This window comes from Halichoerus grypus, chromosome 2, assembly GCF_964656455.1.
Source record: "Halichoerus grypus chromosome 2, mHalGry1.hap1.1, whole genome shotgun sequence".
Lineage (NCBI taxonomy): Eukaryota > Metazoa > Chordata > Mammalia > Carnivora > Phocidae > Halichoerus > Halichoerus grypus.
Window position 1 is genome coordinate 143,757,316 of NC_135713.1, and position 17,677 is coordinate 143,774,992.

At 53.4% G+C, this 17,677-nt stretch overlaps 1 protein-coding gene and 1 long non-coding RNA gene across 5 annotated transcripts in view; one reads left to right on the forward strand and one right to left on the reverse strand.

Moving 5' to 3' along the window:
* Window positions 1-17,677, forward strand: part of LOC144381156 (uncharacterized) — a 55,899-nt gene that overhangs the window by 24,988 nt on the left and 13,234 nt on the right. The window lies entirely within an intron of this gene.
* On the reverse strand, window positions 742-16,310 carry LOC118528669 (H-2 class I histocompatibility antigen, Q10 alpha chain-like). 3 transcript variants are annotated; one of them, XM_036081174.2, is made up of 8 exons: window positions 16,101-16,308; window positions 12,908-13,015; window positions 7,267-7,527; window positions 5,992-6,267; window positions 3,556-3,831; window positions 3,332-3,442; window positions 2,957-2,989; window positions 742-2,715 (listed from the first exon to the last, which is right to left on the reverse strand). In XM_036081174.2, the coding sequence occupies exons 1-8, from the start codon at window positions 16,147-16,149 to the stop codon at window positions 2,666-2,668; spliced, it is 1,164 nt and encodes a 387-aa protein (XP_035937067.1). In that variant the 5' UTR covers window positions 16,150-16,308; the 3' UTR covers window positions 742-2,665. The 3 variants fall into 3 exon arrangements, with proteins under 3 accessions (XP_035937067.1, XP_035937071.1, XP_035937069.1); XM_036081178.2 differs by lacking the exon at window positions 7,267-7,527 and having other exon boundaries at window positions 16,101-16,310; XM_036081176.2 differs by lacking the exon at window positions 12,908-13,015.

A 17,677-nucleotide genomic window follows, 5' to 3' on the forward strand; every position in this document is an offset into this window, starting at 1 on the left:
TGGGTTAGGGCAGACTGCCATACTTTCTGGGCCTGTTCATCCCTCTGTGAAATTAGACTCAGGACACCCAGGTTCACCTCCCACCTGGCCGTGGGGTGCTGGTTGATCGTGTTCCTTTGCCTCAATTCTTGCAGGTGCACCAGACTTAAACCAATATGTGCTTGGGGTATGGGTGGAAGGTAAAAGAGAGAGGGGGAGAGAGATGTGCTCCGGAGAGAGCAGACATCCTGGACAGGAGGGACTCTAATGTGAGAGGCCAAGGAAGGCAGCATGATGGTGGGGGTGTGTGTGTGTGTGTGTGTGTGTGTGGGAGTGAGAGTGTCAAATTATCAGGGGCTTGTAGAGATGCGTTAGGGTCCCTTTAGGTCTAAAAAGTATTCTATGGTTCCATGGGCAAAACACTGAACTAGCTTGTAAAGGAAATAGGAAACAAAGTAAAGCTGAAGCAATGCTCAGTTTCCAAGATCTCATAATGCAGTTACAGAGCAGATACTCCCTGAAGGTCAGGATGGCGGTGCCCTTAGCAGCAGGAAGACCAGATTCTGTCAGGCGTGTGAACTGTTCTAGCAGAGGAAGGCACTCAGGAAAGGGGAGAACAGCCTCCCCACCATCTGCTTCTCCACCAATACACTGGGCCCTCACCCTGCCTCAGGGAAGTTTTGACCATGTGTGCCCTTCCATTGGTGGGGGCCAGACCCACTTTGTGCCCCAATTTTTTTTTACTGTACCATTAGACAACTGTAAAAATAAAACCTTTATTGTCACAAAACCTTATTAATACAGGTCCACAAGCCCTTACATGAAACCCTTCGGGCCAGATAGATTTAAGAATTTAGAATTCTTTGGGTTTTAGAAAGTGCCAAGGTGCAGATGCTGAACATTACATAACATCTCCAGAGGTTGTCTGGGGTGACACAATGTAACCAAAGACATCAGTACTTCTGTGGAAAATTGTGAAAAGGCCCAATGGCCCACAGGTAGCCTCACTTCACTTCAGGTTGGGTTTTGATGCCAAAATCAGGAAGAAAATTCTGGTTTGGGGTTTTGCATTTCAGAACCGCAGATAAGGGATTGCAGCCCTGGACTTACATACCCATTTCCAGAATGGCACAGTGGCGGTTCAATGGTGAGATGCCCAGACTGCAGCCAGACTGCCTGGCCTCCCTCCTGGCTCCAGCATGAACCAGCCGTAGGACCTCGGGCTTCCATTTCCTTTCCTGTAGCACAGGATTATTAATTCTCCCGCCCAGGTGTGCCATGAGGATTGAACAGCTGAGTACCTGTAAAGTGCTCAGAACCCTGTTTTGTACACATGGATCACGATGGCGTTACGAGGAGAGGCAGACAGACATCTAAGACACATTTTCATTTTCAGTACAATCAGATAGTTCGGAGCTCCCTGCTGAGGCCCTTCAGGCCACCAGGGCAGATGAATCTTTTCTTAGTATCACAAATCTTTCACATCCTTGGGCTTGGGGCCTCCCAGGGCTGCAGACATGAAGGTTTCAGAAGTCCCAGAAGAGGCTCTGTCATACCTTGGGGTCCTCCAGAGAGGTGGAGGGGGCCTTGCCCTACGAGGGGCCCAGCCTTGTGTCCTTTATGACGGTGGAGTGGTCCCGTTGCTGTGGCTCTGGAGTCCCCTCCCCTTGCACATCAGATGGCCATGAGACTGGAACTGCTTTCTGAATAAACAAAAATGTGTGCTCCCCAGGAGATTCTTGTTCACAAGGGAGATGTGGGGTTTCTGTTCCACTGAAAATTCGGAGGTGAGGCTGGACCTTCCCCAGACACACCCTTAACAAGAATCTTAATAAGCATTTCCACAGGACAAGGTGAAACTCCTCTTTCCCTTAGTGTAAAACTTCAAACCATCCAAAAGGACAGGATGGAAAATTCTGACCATATCATTTCCCATCCTTCAGCTCCCCTCAGCTAACAGGCCCCTGGGCAGCCGTCCCTCTGAACTTGTCCTCATCCACAGAAAGATACCACCCACACACAGACCCTCACCCCCTCACACCACACACCTCCCATACACCCTCACCCCCTACACACCTGCACATACATCATGGACCCCCTCCCCCTCATGCTCCCAGAACCACACACCCTCACCACCCCCAACACTTTAATCACCTTTACAAAAGAAAATATACATACACACAAGAACACACTTATACAAAGAGGCAGGCATTTGGACACTTCTTCCAGATGCCAGCAGATGGGGTCAGGATGCTGCCCCCATAACTCCTTGACTGTTGTTCTGGTTCTTCCCTAACTGCCCAGAGCCTCCATTTTCATGTTGGGGAACTGGAGGTGAGAATAACATCACCAAACTTACAGAGTACCTGAGAGACTTAAGCAGGGTTTACACTGAACATGAAAGTATTCTGCAAATTGTCAAGTGTGAGCCGAGGAATTATTACCGCCCACCCCCCCACCCCCCAAACAGGAGACAATTAGAGTTTCAAAAGGACTTCAGGAAGATGGTGAAAGCTAGCTTAGTGGCACAGACTGCTTGTAACGAGGCTGATGGTGCTGTGGAGGGCTCCGTTTGGGGGTAGGGTGGGCCCTTCCCAGCTGGGTCACCACGGCCAGCCAGCTAGCACCCTGGAGGCCCCCAAACACCCCACAAAACACCTCGTTGACCTGTGACTGCAGACTTGTGTCAGCAGAGCAGCTGAGCAGCCTCCACTCTCACTGCAGGGTCCTCTCCACCTGCAGGGAGGAAGTAGGGAGGTGACCTGGCCTGCTCCCCAGCTCTCCCCCAAAGTCAGTGGTGGCTCCCTACCCCCTCCACCTGGCTCCTGGATGGCGGGAGGGAGCGAGGGATGAGGCCATGCTGGAGACAGACAGCGCTCACCCACCACCCTGCCTCCATCTTTGGTTCTCAGGCATCTTAGCCATGCTTGGGAGCACCTGGGGCTTCCTCTCCCCAACCCGCCCATCCCACAATCACCTGGGGCTTGTTGGCAAGATTCCTGCTTCCTGGCTGTGGGGAGAAAAAGAACACAAAACCAGAGATTAGGTGGGTGGTAGGCAGAGGTGGGGTCCTGGGTCCCCACCTTCCATTCCCTCTCCCCCTCTAGGGCCTTTCCAAGGTCAGGCCTAGTGGTCTTCCCTGGCTGTGGGATCCGCAGGGTCCTCAGGACGATATATGGCTATGGGGTGGGGATACTTGGGCTTTTCCATAGATGGGGGACAGGGGCTTAAGAGTAGTTGCTGCTCCCCAGGAGGGAATCGTTCTGGTGGAAGGATGGGAGCAGAGCATTTCTCCCTGCAGGGCTTGGCCAGCTGTGAGGGCCTTCCACCCCTGTTTTTCTTCCCTGCCTACCTTGAGAGTACTGCTTGATGAAGATCAACACTCCAGCCATTGGCAAGAAAGTGATGGTGAAGATGGTGGAGATAACCACAGCACTGGTTATCCACGGATGAGAGGGTGCTTCTGCGGAAGGCAGAGAAAAGGGGGCAGCAGCCTCAGGCCATGGGACTATCTCTGGGTACCCTGGCACCCTCCCCTGCTCCTCCTCATCCTCTCTGCCAAACCCAGCTCCTCACCCCAGGCCACAGTGAGAATATGGTTCAGGCCAGAGTGCTGCACATGGCAAGTGTACCGGTCCTCCATCCTGGCTGGCACCTGCACCGCCGCCCACATCTGGTAGGTGCCATCTCCACTGGGGCGTGTCTCCACATACTCAGTCTCTAGAACCAGCTCCTCCTCACCCAGCCACCAGCTCAGCGAGATGTCCCGTGGGTAGAAGCCCCGGGCCCAGCATTTCAGTGTGATGCCCCCATCCTGGGCTGTGTGTCTTGTCACCTGCACTGTGGGCGGCTCTGCAGAGAGAGGTTGAGGGAGGAAGGCTGGTGAGAGGCTGCTCTCTGCCCATTTCCTTGTGTTTGATCCTGGGCTCCCCTAGCATCTTCCAGGGTGGAGGACAGGGAGGAGATGGAGACAAGGTCTCTCTCCAGGTAAGGCATTCAACCAATGTTTGAGGAAGGGATGACCCATTGCCAACCATCCCAAAGGGGCACAATCCTGTGACTTCCTGCCCCCAATCTCCAGGGAGGTCCTGGGTGGGACTGTTGGGTCCTATGTTAACCACCCCCTCCTTCCCACAGAAACCCTATGGTTTTTTTGTTTTGTTTTGTTTTGTTTTTAAGATTTTATTTATTTCTTTGAAAGAGAGAGACATAGCGAGAGAGGGAACACAAGCAGGGGGAGTAGGAGAGGGAGAAACAGGCTTCCTGCTGAGCAGGGAGCCCGATGCGGGGCTCGATCCCAGGACCCTGGGATCATGACCTGAGCCGAAGGCAGATGCTTAATGACTGAGCCACCCAGGTGCCCTGAAACCCTATGGTTTTCTCAGAGACTTTACATACGTCCCCCATGACTTCTTGCACATGGTAGGTGCCTAATGAGGTTGAGTGAAGGCAAGAATGATGGTCCTTCCCTCACTTTGGAAGGAGGTGGTCACGAGTGTAGCTCTGGAGTCAGACAGCCTGGAATTAAAGCCTAGCCTGACTCCTGTCCCCAATCCCCCAGCCCCTCAGGGCCTGATGGGGATTCTTTGTTCTTTTCTCTCAGGGTTGTCCCAAATGACATCCTCCAGGTGTGACGGTTCATTTTATGTGTCACCTTTCCTGGGCCCCGTGGTGCCTAGCCATGTGGTCAGTCACTATTCTGGGCGAGATTCCCATCTGAGTCAGTAGATGCAGCAAAGCAGATTGCTCTCCCCAGTGTGAGTGGGCCCCGTGCAATCACTTGAGGATCAGAACAGGACAAAAAGTCCCAGTCTTAAGAGGGCACTCCTCTGCCTGATCTCTTGCAGCTGGGGCATCAGTCTTTTCCTGTCTCTGGACTCAAACTGAAACATTGGCTCTCCTGGGTCTCCAGCTTGCCAACTGCAGATCTTGGAACTCCCGATCCTCCACAGTCACGCGAGCTAATTCCTTAAATATGTCTCTCTCTCTCTCTCTCTCTCCACATCCTGTTGGTTCTGTTTCTGTGGAGATTTCTGACTAATCCACCAGGTGATAGGTGTATAATATCTCCTGGTGCTGGATGAGAGCTCAACATTCATTTAAGACACCAGTATGGTGCTTCTGGGAGGCAGGGGCTATTGTGACCCTCCCTGTAATACTGACAAGGACACTGAGGCACAGAAAGGGCAAGTGACTCGCCCAAGGTCCACAGCCAGCAAGTCCTGGAGCCAGGATGTAGCTCTGGAGGCTAGGCTCCAGTGCCTGAGCTCTGACCCACCACACTCTGCTCTCATAAACACATCTCTTGATGTTATTTGCCCTGCTTTCCCTTCAAGGAACGTCCTCCCCCATTGCCTCAGCTGATTCACATCCTGCCACTCAATCACCAGACGTCCATGATGTGTTGGGTGCTCTGACCGGCCCGACCCACTAGCAGCCAGCGAGACCTCTGCCGCAGCACCCCCAAGCACCCACATTCCCTAGTGTCCATCCCAGTCCTTGTATTGCCAGCCCTGCTGGCTGGAGTCAGAAGTATAGGATCCACCTAGAATCTGAGGAGCATGTTTAGCATGAGGGGTGTGTGGGGGCAGAGGGGCAAAGGGCCTCAGCTTCCCTGGCAGTCCCCAGTAGTCCAGGGACTGGTCTAGTGAGGGATGCTATCCCCTGGGGCCTGAGGTCCATTTCTGAGGGAGAACCACAGGATGTTAAGCCCCCAGAGGGCCTTATGAGCCACCTAGTTTAACCTACTCTGTGGATGAATAAAATGAGGCGAAGAATCAGGGCCTCATTTACCAAGACCACAGTGTGGTCCACCTCACCTGGAATGAGGGCCCGAGGTCGAGGCCTCTGTCCTGCTCTACATGAGGAAGCCCTTGGCTAGTCGGCCTTCTTCCTGGGGCTCAGTGGGCTTATCGGAGCCAGGGGAACACAGTCTGCCTCCTCCCGCCCCTCCCCCCAGACTCTCGAGCACGGGGGTGTGGGCCCCTCTTGTGGCCGCAGCCTGCACCTTACCTTTCCGGGTGAGGCTCTGGCCTCCCAGCTCCAGGTACCTGCCCAGGGAAATGAGGCAGAGGCCTTCCAGGTAGGCCTTGTCATACTCGGCATAGCAGCGCTCCATCTCCCACCAGCTCTTGGTCCGCATGGCTGCAGGTTTGGCCGACACCCAGCTCAGAGTCTCCAGGTCCAGGGACAGGTGGTCCTGCCCGTCAAAGCCAAACTGCCAGAAGCTGCTGGTAGAGCCGTCCTCCCTGATCTCACAGCCGAACATCCGCTGAGTGCTGTGTATGCCTGTGCACGTGGGCGAGAAGGCTGCAGTTTGCACGGGCTATGGGGTGGATCCCTGAGAGCCGGAGAGAAGCCCAGCACCCACGGGTGTCTCCGAAGGGTGGTGGGCAGGGTGGCGGCATTTAAAAAAACAAATGCTCCCCGGGTAATTGTCATGAGCAGGCAGGGCTGAGAAGCCTGTTGGGCCTCTCACGGGAGGACACTTGAGTTCATAACTAGAGACATCAGAAGAACTCAGCTACTTATGGATGGAAGAGGTCCTCATGGTAAGACTGGGCAAATTCAGAGATGTGAAAGACACGTTCAGATGTGAGCCTGGCTGCTAGCACAGCGACTGGGGGCTGGGGACGCTTATCCTGGGGCCCCTGGGCTAATGTGCACCTCTCCCCAGTCTCGGGCTTTTATACCTATGTTTGGGTTTCCAGGTCCAGAGTGGGAAAGGGCTGTGAACAGGTGGTGTGTTCATGCAGCACCGGCAGCAGCCAGCAGGGGGCGTGAGCTTGTCCGTGCTGAGAGACGGAAGCTGTGGCCTGAGGGAAATGCTCCTCTTCCTCCCTGGCATTGGGTAGAGCAGAGGTCCTCAGCTAGGTTCTCTCTCCCACCCTGAGCTGTCTGCCTCGTTCAGGTTCATCTGGCTTCCCTCCCTGCATGGCAGAGTTGGTGTCTGAGAGCCTGGAGGTGGGTGTGAGGGAGGGAAAAGCCTCTGCCAGTCTGCTGGAGTCTGGAACCCTGGGTAGCTGAAGCGGAGGTGTTGTGGGGCCTGAGCTACTGTGGATGCTTGCTGTGCTGGCCCCATGGGCTGGCTCCTGAAGCCACAACAAATTCTGCGGGCCCCCGCTTGGCTGTGGGGATAGAGCTATGCACCAGGAGCATGCCTTGCACCCTCTTCCGGGCTCAGTAGGGTGGCCTGTGTCCCCTAATGGAAGGGCATGGCTGCCTAGAGGGTCTGCATGCGGAGTGTGAAGGAAGGAAGAGGTGGGCCAGTAGGAGCCCCTGACGCACCACTGCTCTGGTTGTGGTAGCCCATCACGGTCCACGTCTCCACCTGCTGCACCTTTGCCCAGGCTCTCTGCTTCTGGGTCTCTGTCTCCCAGTACTGGGCATCCACGGTTGCCATCCACGGGGCCTGGGGCTTGGCCCTGTCCACACGACTGTCGTAATGGATGAAGGGCTGGTTGTCCACGTAGCCTATAGCCAGGAACTGGGGAAGGCCCGGGCCTGGCTCTGACAGGGCCAAGTAGTGGTAGTGGAGAGAGTGTGTCCCTGTGAAGACACAAAATAGTCAGGCTCACGTGCCAGGATTGGCACCGCGGGCTGGTGTGACTGATGGGGACGGCGGTGGAAACCTCTCCAGAGTATTTGCCATCAGTAAGAGCAAGAACTGGGGATTTCAGTTAAAAATATAAGGGCATCCAAATAGTTTAAATAATCAGTCAATCAATCAGTCAAACATCGAGGCCAAAGTTCATGTGCTAAGGCTTGTGGGCTTTATTTCTATTTCTAAGAAGTTTTCCACCCCCATTCCCCCCCCCCCGCCCCCACTCAGGGTTTACTTACTTATACTTTACACTCTTCTCTGTAAGTGTGATTATCTGGTTTCCCATCTCACAATTAAAAAGGTATGATAAAAAAAATTGGTTGTTTGGCAGTTTAATTTTTGTGGAATTATTCATTCTCCAGAGATACCTGATAAAGCGGGGCCATCATTCCTAGCTTGAACCATTGCTGCCAAGTTGGTGGCATCTTGACTCCATTCCCCGCTCCCTCCTGTTCCTACACCAGACACTGCTAGTCATCTCTTCTCTTTAAGTCCAAATGCTGCCTCAAGGTTTGTTCTCCACCATCTCTAGAAGCACCAGCTTATCCATTCAACTTGGTGCTGGAGATGAAATCTATTTAGCAGCTCGCCCTGACTCCAGCTATGAAAACAAGTGCTGTACCTTTAAAAAACCTACCCCACCTTTCTCAGAGGCTCACCCACAGCTCACTCCTTCATTTTCTTTCTTTCTTTCTCTCTTTCTTTCTTCCTTTTTTCCAAATAGGCTCCACACTGTGGAGCCCAATGCTGGGCTTGAACTCATGACTCTGAGCTCAAGACCTGAGCTGAGTTCAGGGGTCTGATGCTTAACCAATTGAGCACCCAGGGGCCCCTCCCTTACTTCATTTTTTTTTTTTAAAAAAGGTTTTGCTCGGGGCCCCTGGGTGGCTCAGTTGGTTAAGTGCTGCCTTCGGCTCAGGTCATGATTCTGGAGTCCAGGATCGAGGCCCATGTCACGCTCCCCGCTCAGCGGGGAGTCTGATTCTCCCTCTGCCCCTCACCCTGCTTGTGCTCTCTCATTCTCTCTCAAATAAATAAACAAAATAAAAAAGGTTTTACTCAAATGCTACTTTCTCAGCGAAGCCTTCCTTGCCCACTCTATTAAATATTTACATTCCCAGCACTCCCCCTAGTGTTTTCTCTAGAGCATTACCACCACATAGAGAATACGCACTTTACCTGTTTCTCTTTTTTAGGATTTTCTTGTTAGAGAGAGAGAGAGAGAGCACAAGCAGGGGGAGCTGCAGGCAGAGGGAGAAGTAGGCTCCTGGCTGAGCAAGGAGCCCGATGCGGGACTCGATCCCACGACGCTGACACTGGGATCGTGACCTGGGCCAAAGGCAGATGCTTAACCCACTGAGCCATCCAGGTGTCCCTACCTGTTTCTCTTGTTAATAGTCTGTCTCTCCCCTGTAATGTCAGTTCCCCAAGGGCAGAGATTCCTGTAAGGATCCTTCTTTCCCAGACTAGAACAGCTTCTGGCACACAGTGGATGCTCAACATTTGAATATTCAAATGTGAAAGGAGTCAAGCGCATCTCCACCCTCACAGCTCCGTTTAAGCTCCCTTGCAGCCACAGCAAACTGCCCCGGCCCTTTGTACCTGCAGTTCCTTCTGCCCCAGGCTGCTCCCTCTCTTCTCTCAGCCAATGTCCCTCATCTCTCAGGTTGCAGCTCAGGTGTCCCTTCCTCCAAGAAGCCCTCCTGCTTCCACCCTGACATTCCTCAGAGCAGTCTCTGTGCTCCCTGCGAAACTGTGGGCTCCATGGGGTGGGCAATACATCGGACTGTGTCACCACTGTTTCCACGGGTCTTGGGGAGAAAGAACGTCATGCTTGGCACACAGTGGATACTGCCGGCATTTATCGAGTTGGACAAAAAACAAGAGCATGAAAGGCAAGGATGATGATCACAGCTGTCATTTTTGGAGAGTGACTGCTCTGTGCCCTGCACCAGTCTAACTGCTTTTCATTCATTATCTCAGTTGGTCCTTAGTATAAACCTAAGACGTTGGTGTGATTGGCCCCAATCCACAGATGAAGGACCTGAGAAGCCCAGGGGAGGGCAAGTACAGTACCCAAAGCCATGCACTAGAAAGAGAGGAGCCCGGATTCTCTCCCCAGAGCCTGCTTTTTCTAAGCTTAGGAAAAGGACGAGGAGCTCTCTTCTTGCACTGGTGACACCTTACATGAGGTGAGAGGGATCAATGTTGAAAGTGAGTGAAGGGCTGACATCAGGCCTGGGCTGGTGTGGGCCTCCAGGGAAATGACGGACTCTCAGGGTGCTGTTTCCTTGCAAACCACTGAGTTAAGATTAGTGGGGGTGCTCCTGGGCTGGGAGTTGTGAGTAGGCATGTAGACCTTGAAAGGAACAGAGGCTATGGCTTCTCTACGCTAAGGTGACCGACCACCTGCTCCTTGGCTCCTATCTGCAGCAGCTGTCTGTCCTGGGTGTGAGGGAGGGCAAAGAGCCTGTGTCCTTGGGTAGTTGCCTCCTGGGTGGTGGAGAAGCCATGCATGTTGTATGTTCTGTCCTGTCTCCTCCTCAGCTAAAGGCGCACAGTGTGGTAGGCTGAATTCTGGGCCCCTAACATATCCCTGGAGCCTATGAATGTTACCTTATATGGTAACAGGGATTTTGTAGATGTGATTAAATTAAGGATCTTGAGATGGGGAGATTATCCTGGATTGTCTAGGCAGGCCCTGAATGTGTCATTATGAAAGGGGACAGAGGGACACTCCATGACTACCAGAGAAGGGGATGGGAAGATGGAACAAAGAAAGAGGCAGAAGGTGCCACGAGCCAAGGAATGCAGCTCTAGAAGCTGGAAAAGGCAAAGAAATGGGTTCTTCCTGAGAGCCCCTGTAGGGAACTGTCCCGCGGCACCTTAGTTTCAGCCCAGAGAAGCCCATTTTGGACTTCTGACCTCCAGAACTCTAAGAGAATAAAAGTATGCCGTCCTTAAGCTACCAAGTTGTGGTCCCCTTGTTACAGCAGCTATAGAGAACAAATACACATACTATGAGACCAAAGTCTGTTGTGTCTTGTGAGTTCAGTGGACAGTTCAAACCCAGGAGCCCTGGAGGTCCTGCTATCCTGAAACAGAGAGAAGGATGCACAGTCCGGGAAGAAGGATGTCCTCCAAAAGCTGTGCTTCAATGGCCAGTTACTTCTGGTTAAAAATGAAGGGAAGTCTATCCATGTCTTATTTTGTAAAGTTACAAAATAGTTCTAAAGCACTTAGGTGCTGGGCCCTGTCCTAAGCACTTTACGAAATTTTGGCTCTGTTAACCCTCATAACAATTTTACCGGGCAGGTACTATTGTGCCAATCTATGACCAATGGGGAAACTGAGCCCCAAAGAGGCAAAATCACCTGCCAAGTAGCGGAAAGCAGGGCCAGACCCGGATTCTCAAGATGTCCCCTGGCCTGCACCTGCCCTTTAGTGAACCCACGAAGGGCTGACACTATATGGCTGGCTGGGGACACACGAGCAGCCCTCTCCCCATGGCATCTCCCCACTCTCTGCCCTCCACAGACACCACCCTGGACACGGTTTCAATGGGCTCAGCTCTGCCCAGCCTTGCCCATATGGCCAGGCGGGGCCCTCCCTGTGGCCCCATTCAGCAAGTACTTTCTGAGCATCTGCTGTTTATCTGGCCCTCTCGGAGGCCCTGAGGATGCTGGGAAAGCAGAAGAGCTACAAGTGCCTGCTCTTAGGAAGCTTCCATGAATGTAGGATAAGCAAGATAAATGAATAAAATGTATGACAGGCTGATCAGCAATAAGTTCTGAGGGGAAAAAAAAACAAAGCAGAGACATACAAAGTGTTAGGGGTGGGGTTTAAAATCTTAGATAGAATGGACGGGGAAGCCCCCCTCCCCAAGGAAACTCCTGAATGAAGACCTAAAGGAGCCAGCTGTGTAAAGGTCTAGGAGAGAGCATTCCAGGTCTGCAGAAGGGAAAGCCAGTGGAAAGGTCCTGGGGCAGTAGTATTCTTCTGGTGTTCTGAGGCTTTTGCAATAACATGGGAGAAAAATAAAATGGTGGTGTGACTCAGTAGCTGTAGGTGATAGCAGTAGGGGTGAAAGAGGGGGTTGAATCCCAAATCCTTCCTCGGCTTGTCCAGATGGTGCCTGGAATGGCCTGGATACAGCCTCTGGGCTACCCCTCCCTGCCATGGGAGCTCTGGTTTCTGGCATCGGCTCTGCCTTGGACTTTTTCACCCATGGTCTACAGCCTGGCATCTGGTGCCCATCCTGGGAGTTGGAACTATTCAAAGACAAGTTCATGATTGTGGCCCCGTCATTCAGCTGGCTTCCAGCTACTGCCTCCCACATACCCAGTGAGGGGCCACCATCCCTGAAAATCCCACTGCTGTCTACTCTGCCTACTAGACGGTCCTGGGAGCCCAACCTGCTCTCTGGGGGGGGCTCACCGGCTGCCCACACTTGTCTTTTTGCTCCAGGAGGACAGTTTGAGCTGGGACTAGATTCCTCCTTGCTAACTGGATCCAGGAGGGATCCTCATGCCTGGGGCTCCAGCCCAGAGTGAGGAATCATCAGGCTACCTCTGTAGTTTTGGAGGAAACACCCCTGCCAGCCTGCGGTCAGTGCCAGGCACGGTGAGACCACAGCAGGAGGAAGTGGGGGCCACGTGGCAGATGTCCCAGGGGAATCTGCTCATGCTGTGACATGGCCTAAGTGGCCACATGCCCTTTGCTGCCTCAGGCCCCGTGTCATTAGCCACCCTTTTTTCCCTCACTGCTGCGTCCTGGTCACTGGGCCACATCGCCAGCCCCGCAAAAAGGGGCAGTCCTGCCCTCTTATGCACAGCCTCCCTCTTTCTCTGACTGGTGGGGGAGGGTGGTGCCCCACCCCTTTCCTACAATCCATGTGGCATTGCCACTGTCTAGCTGTGTGGCCTTGTTCCACAGCTCCAGGCTTTGATTTCTTCATCTGTAGGTGAGGGCACTTGCTTGACCTGGTCCACAGTGCTGGAGCATTCGGCGAGGTAATAAACATAAAGAAGTGTAGGCATGAAGGAAGGGTTCTGCAGACATCATTTGCTTAGCCTATCTGGAAGGGAGAGGTGGGCATGGGGAAAAGAGAGCTGGAGTGTGTGTGTTGGGGGGGTGAGGGTGGGGAAAGATACTTGAGTGAAGAAGCCCCCTGGGGCACCCTCCAGAGGGTCTGGTCTCTGTGTGCTCCACCTGAGCAAAGGCAGTCTACCAGATTCCCAGATTGTGGAGGTGCCCTCCTGCATGCTGGGGGCTCCTGGCCTCTGCCATCTTGCCCCCTTTTTCAGCAGGTAGGCAGTGCCTTACCTCCAGGCCATGGCTTGTTTTCTAACTTCAGGTCGGCTAGTTCTGCCATCACCACCTTCGCTAAGGAAGCCGGGCTATCGGCCACCACAGGCAGCCCCCAGGGACTCTCTGCAAAGGGGAAATGGAAAAGGGAAATATGAATCCCAAGGCATAAATACCCTACACATCCTTGTCTCTGCTTAGAGGGATGGTATGAAATGACAAAGAGAGGCATATTGGAAGGGAAGAGGGACGTGGGAGCCCTGTCTCAGGATTGCCTGGAAACTCCTTTAGCACGGAGGTGTAAAACCAACAGCGCTGAGTTCTGGGTCTTGGTGCCAGAGCTTTAGAAATACTGATTCATGGCATTTTTACTGCATTCCTGTGAGGTAGGCCCTGACTCTTCCCACTTAAGAGGGAAGCCAGGACTGGGTTGCCTCTCCCTCTGCTAGAGGTTCTCCAGCTCCAGCCCCTCCTGGCAGCTTTGACACTTCTGCTATTGATAAATTTAGCTGGTTTGGAGGGAAAGAGGAGAGGACACTAGCAGGCATTGAAACCTCCCAGGTGATGCTCATATGCTACCAGGTGGAGAACCCATACCCTCTTGGTTCTGCCTGGTCCTGCCCAGCTCTGTCCACTTGCTCAGCTGTGCCCTTGCAATATTACCCACTTGGCAAACAGCTGTTGAGCACCTACTACTAGCCAGGCACTGAGCCACGTGGGGGTGTATGTGGGGACAGAGATAAACCAAGACGGTCATGGGCCTGAAAAAGCTCAGGTCTGACAGGGAGGATGCAACTGAACAAATAAATAAGTAGGTCCAATAAGGTGAGTGGGGCTGATGAGTGCTGTGGTGCAGGAAGTCCCAGGCATCAGAAACACACCGGGGTGGGAAGGTGTTGGGGTCAGGGGCCTTATAGGCTGAAACCTGAAGGGGACCTCACCAGCTGTGAGTTACGAGGCAGTGGGGTGGGTAAGGAGGGAAAAACATTTTAAGCTAGTGAATCTAGTGTGGTTCCAGGACCAGCTGCATCAGCATCACCTGGGAACTTGCTAGAAATGCAAATTCGCAGGACCCAACCTAGCCCTACTGAATCCGAAGCTCTGGGGGTGGGGTCCAGCTTTCTGTAGTTCAACAAGTCCTCTGGGTGATTCTAAAGTTTGAGCCACTTCAAACTTCCCTGCTGCAGCACTCATGATATCTGCCCCATGAAAGCCACTTCCTCACTCCCTAGCTTCTGAAGGGAAAGCCTGGCATCCAGTATTGTGAGGGGCCTGCCCCAAACCCCTGGCTACCTCGCCTCCATGTGCCATCTCTCTCCTGCAGCTGGATACATCCCAGGGTTATCTCTCCACTCCTTCCCTCCTCCTTGGCTTGGGGTCCCCACTCCCTAGGTCAGCCCCAGCCATTCCCTCCATAAGGAGACAGGGCCTATGTGCAAACACCCATGACCATCCCGCCACACAGAATTGGAATCACCTGTATGCCCCTATATTATGCCCAGGGAGGGTTGGGGGGACTGTATGAACCTGAAAACCAATACAGTCTTGGCCCAGAGACACAGTGGCCCATGCCCCATGGGGTCCTGTCCCAAGGACCAAACTCTCCCCCAATCTTTCCAGACATCCAAGGTGATTCTCCTTCAAATGTTTTCCATGGGGCGCTGAGGGCTGAATCCTCCTGAAGGTCCATCCTGTTGACTTCAGGAGCCTCAATTTGGAGGGAAAAAAGAACCTCTTTACTTTCACTAAGGCTGAAATTTAGCCTTTCTCCTATGGTGAAGGCAACAAAGCTCAGCAGGATTAGCAGAACCCCTGCTTTGGATTTGGACAGAAGCCACAAGTGCTTTTGTGGTGACAGTTGGTGCAGACACCTGGACATATGCTTTATTCTAATTCCCAATTCTGGGAATTGTTGCTATTTGGTGCATTATTTAATGTGTTAACTTAGAAGCACACATACTACATCTCACACATTTATATTTCTAGTTAAAAAGTTTTAGCAGCTTTATAGAAACGTAACTAGATTCCTTTGTAATCCTATGTATTTCTATTTATGTTTGTTTATTTAGAGAGCACGCTAGCGCGGGAGGGGCAGAGAGAGAGCGAGAGTGAGAATCTTAAGCAGGCTCCCCCTCACACTCAGCGGGGAGCCTTAAGGGGGGGGGGGGGGCTCCACCTCATGACCTGAACCGAATTCAAGAGTCCGAAGCTTAACCCACTGAACAACCCAGACGCCCCCCCCCCCCAAATGTATTTCATCTGTTGCATTAAAAACATTCTGAGACCGGGTCCAAGGCATAAAAAAGGTTAAGAACTCCGACTTTAGATCCTGCCAGTAAGCGTCCTCTCCGCGCCCTAGTTTAAATCTGTAAATAGTAAATCGAGGATTGTTCTGTGAGTTGAAATGGCTTCTTGTATGTGAAGCATTTAGAACAGCTTGGAGCGAGGGTGACCAGCCACTGTTAACTGCTGTGACGGTGGACACTTCCGCATGTGTGCTGCGTGTTCCGGCATCTGTGTGGCCGGGAGGGGCGGTGCCCCATGGCAGCGGGCGGGGGGGAGAGGGGGGAATCCAGGAGCAGGTCAGGCTCAGGTACCAATGCCAGAAGAATTAAAACTGGGAAAGAATGGAAATTCCGGGCCAGGTCAGAGAAATCCTCGTTGCACCTCCTCCGCCAACACCCACCGTGACTCGGGAGAGCCTCGCCACGCCTCCGGGGACGCCCACCATGAAGGGCGGGCGCTGCCCGAGCTAGCTGGCAGGGGACGCGCCAGCCCTCTCAGATTTCTGCCCCCACAGAGCTTCCCTAAGGACCTTCCTGGAGGACCCAGCCCCAGGAACCGAGCGGCGTCCTACGGAGGGGGGGCCACGGGGACCCCGAGGAGCTACGGCATCGGCTGCGTCCAGGCCGGGGTCACCGCCAGCCCTCCGCGTCCCGCCGGCTTCCCGCAGGACTCTAAGCCAGATCCGGGTGCCACAGTGGAGGCCGCAAACGGGGGCTCTAACCCAGGGCTCAACGCCACCTGCGGTCCTGGGTCTGCTCCCCAGCTCACCATCCCTGGTCCCCAAACCCGGAAGTGGCCTCCGATCGCTCCCTGCCTCCCTTAGCCCCAACCACGCGCTGGCGGGCGGCCCCTGGGGTTCTGCCCCAGGGCCCCCGCCTCTCCGCCCCCCCCCCGGCCCCCGCCCCCGGCCTCTCCGCGCAGTCACCTGCCGCGAGCTTCGGCACTAGACGCAACAGCTGCAGGAACAGCAGCATTGTCCGCAGCAGCGTCCAGGCGCGCGCGCTCCCGAGGACCCGCGAGCCCGGGTCAGCCAGCCTGGCGCGCAGCCCCCGGGCGTCGATTTAGCAGGAGTCGGTCCTCAGCTGTGGGGCGGGTGGCCTGGAGCTAACCCCGGAGAGCTAGCGCTCAGCGTCCGGAAGGCGGAGCGTCTGCGATCTCAGGCGGCTCCGCCCTGCCCCGCCCCTCCCCATCCCGCCTGGCTCGGGCTCCCGCTCGGGCTCTGGCTCCCAAACGCCATCGTCAGCCCCCACCCCACAGCTCCCAGATGTCCCCTTTGCTGGGCCTCTGAAGTAGAACCCCCCCAAATTACATATATGTGTATGAAAAGCAATCTTGTTGGTAATTGTCAAATATAGCTTATAGGATACTTCACTCCCTCATGAAATGAGACCCAGAGGTGGAGCTAACGTTACTGTCGTTTGGAAACTTAGGTGTCTGCAACAACTATCATGTGATTCGAAAACACCTGTGGTGGGGCGCCTGGGTGGCTCAGTCGTTAAGTGTCTGCCTTCGGCTCAGGTCATGATCCCAGGGTCCTGGGATGGAGCCCCGCATCGGGCTCCCTGCTCCGCGGGAAGCCTGCTTCTCCCTCCCCCACTCCCCCTGCTTGTGTTCCCTCTGTCGCTGTGTCTCTCTCTGTCAAATAAATAAATAAAATCGTAAAAAAAAAAAAAAGAAAACTCCTGTGGTTTCGACTGAGGACAAAAGCACAAGTCTTGCTAACACTGCTGAGCTTTGCTACCTCCATTCATTAGGGGAAGAATGGCTAAATTTAATAAATAAAATAAATATTTAAAAAACAAATTTAATTTATTTTTCCCGTCCAGGTTCACAGACCCCCTGAATTCTCACCAGGGACCCTCATGTTTTGGATAATAGTTTTCACCTGGGTGGTTTCTGATATTTGAAAATTCATGGGGGAAGGGGGCGCCTGGGTGGCTCAGTCGTTAAGCGTCTGCCTTCTGCTCAGGTCATGATCCCAGGGTCCTGGGATCGAGCCCCGCCATCAGGCTCCCTGCTCCGCAGGAAGCCTGCTTCTCCCTCTCCCACCCCCCCTGCTTGTGTTCCTGCTCTCGCTGTGTCTCTCTCTGTCAAATAAATAAATAAATAAATCTTTTTTTTTTTTTTTAAAGAAAATTCATGGGGAGGACTTTGGCGGCCCTTATTGGGGTGTGCTGGGGGAGCTCCTCACCCGTCAGCGGCGGGGCCAAGGATGCCAGGAGTCCAGCCCTACCGGGTCTTGAGGCCAAGATGCCCATGGTGTCTTGCCAGGCCTTCACCAAAGAAGAAGCCCGATTGTAATGATCTGCGTCGAGAGCTCGTTTGTCGCGTTTTAATATTGTCAAAGGAACACTCGGAGAGGATAGAGCAGAGTTGCAAGGAAGGTGGGCATCAAAAAGTCTGGTTAATCAAATAAAAATATTTAAGGGAAAAAAACCTGTAAAATTAATGTTTGCATTATGATATGATTGTTATAGTCACAATAGTTGTGACATATCTGCA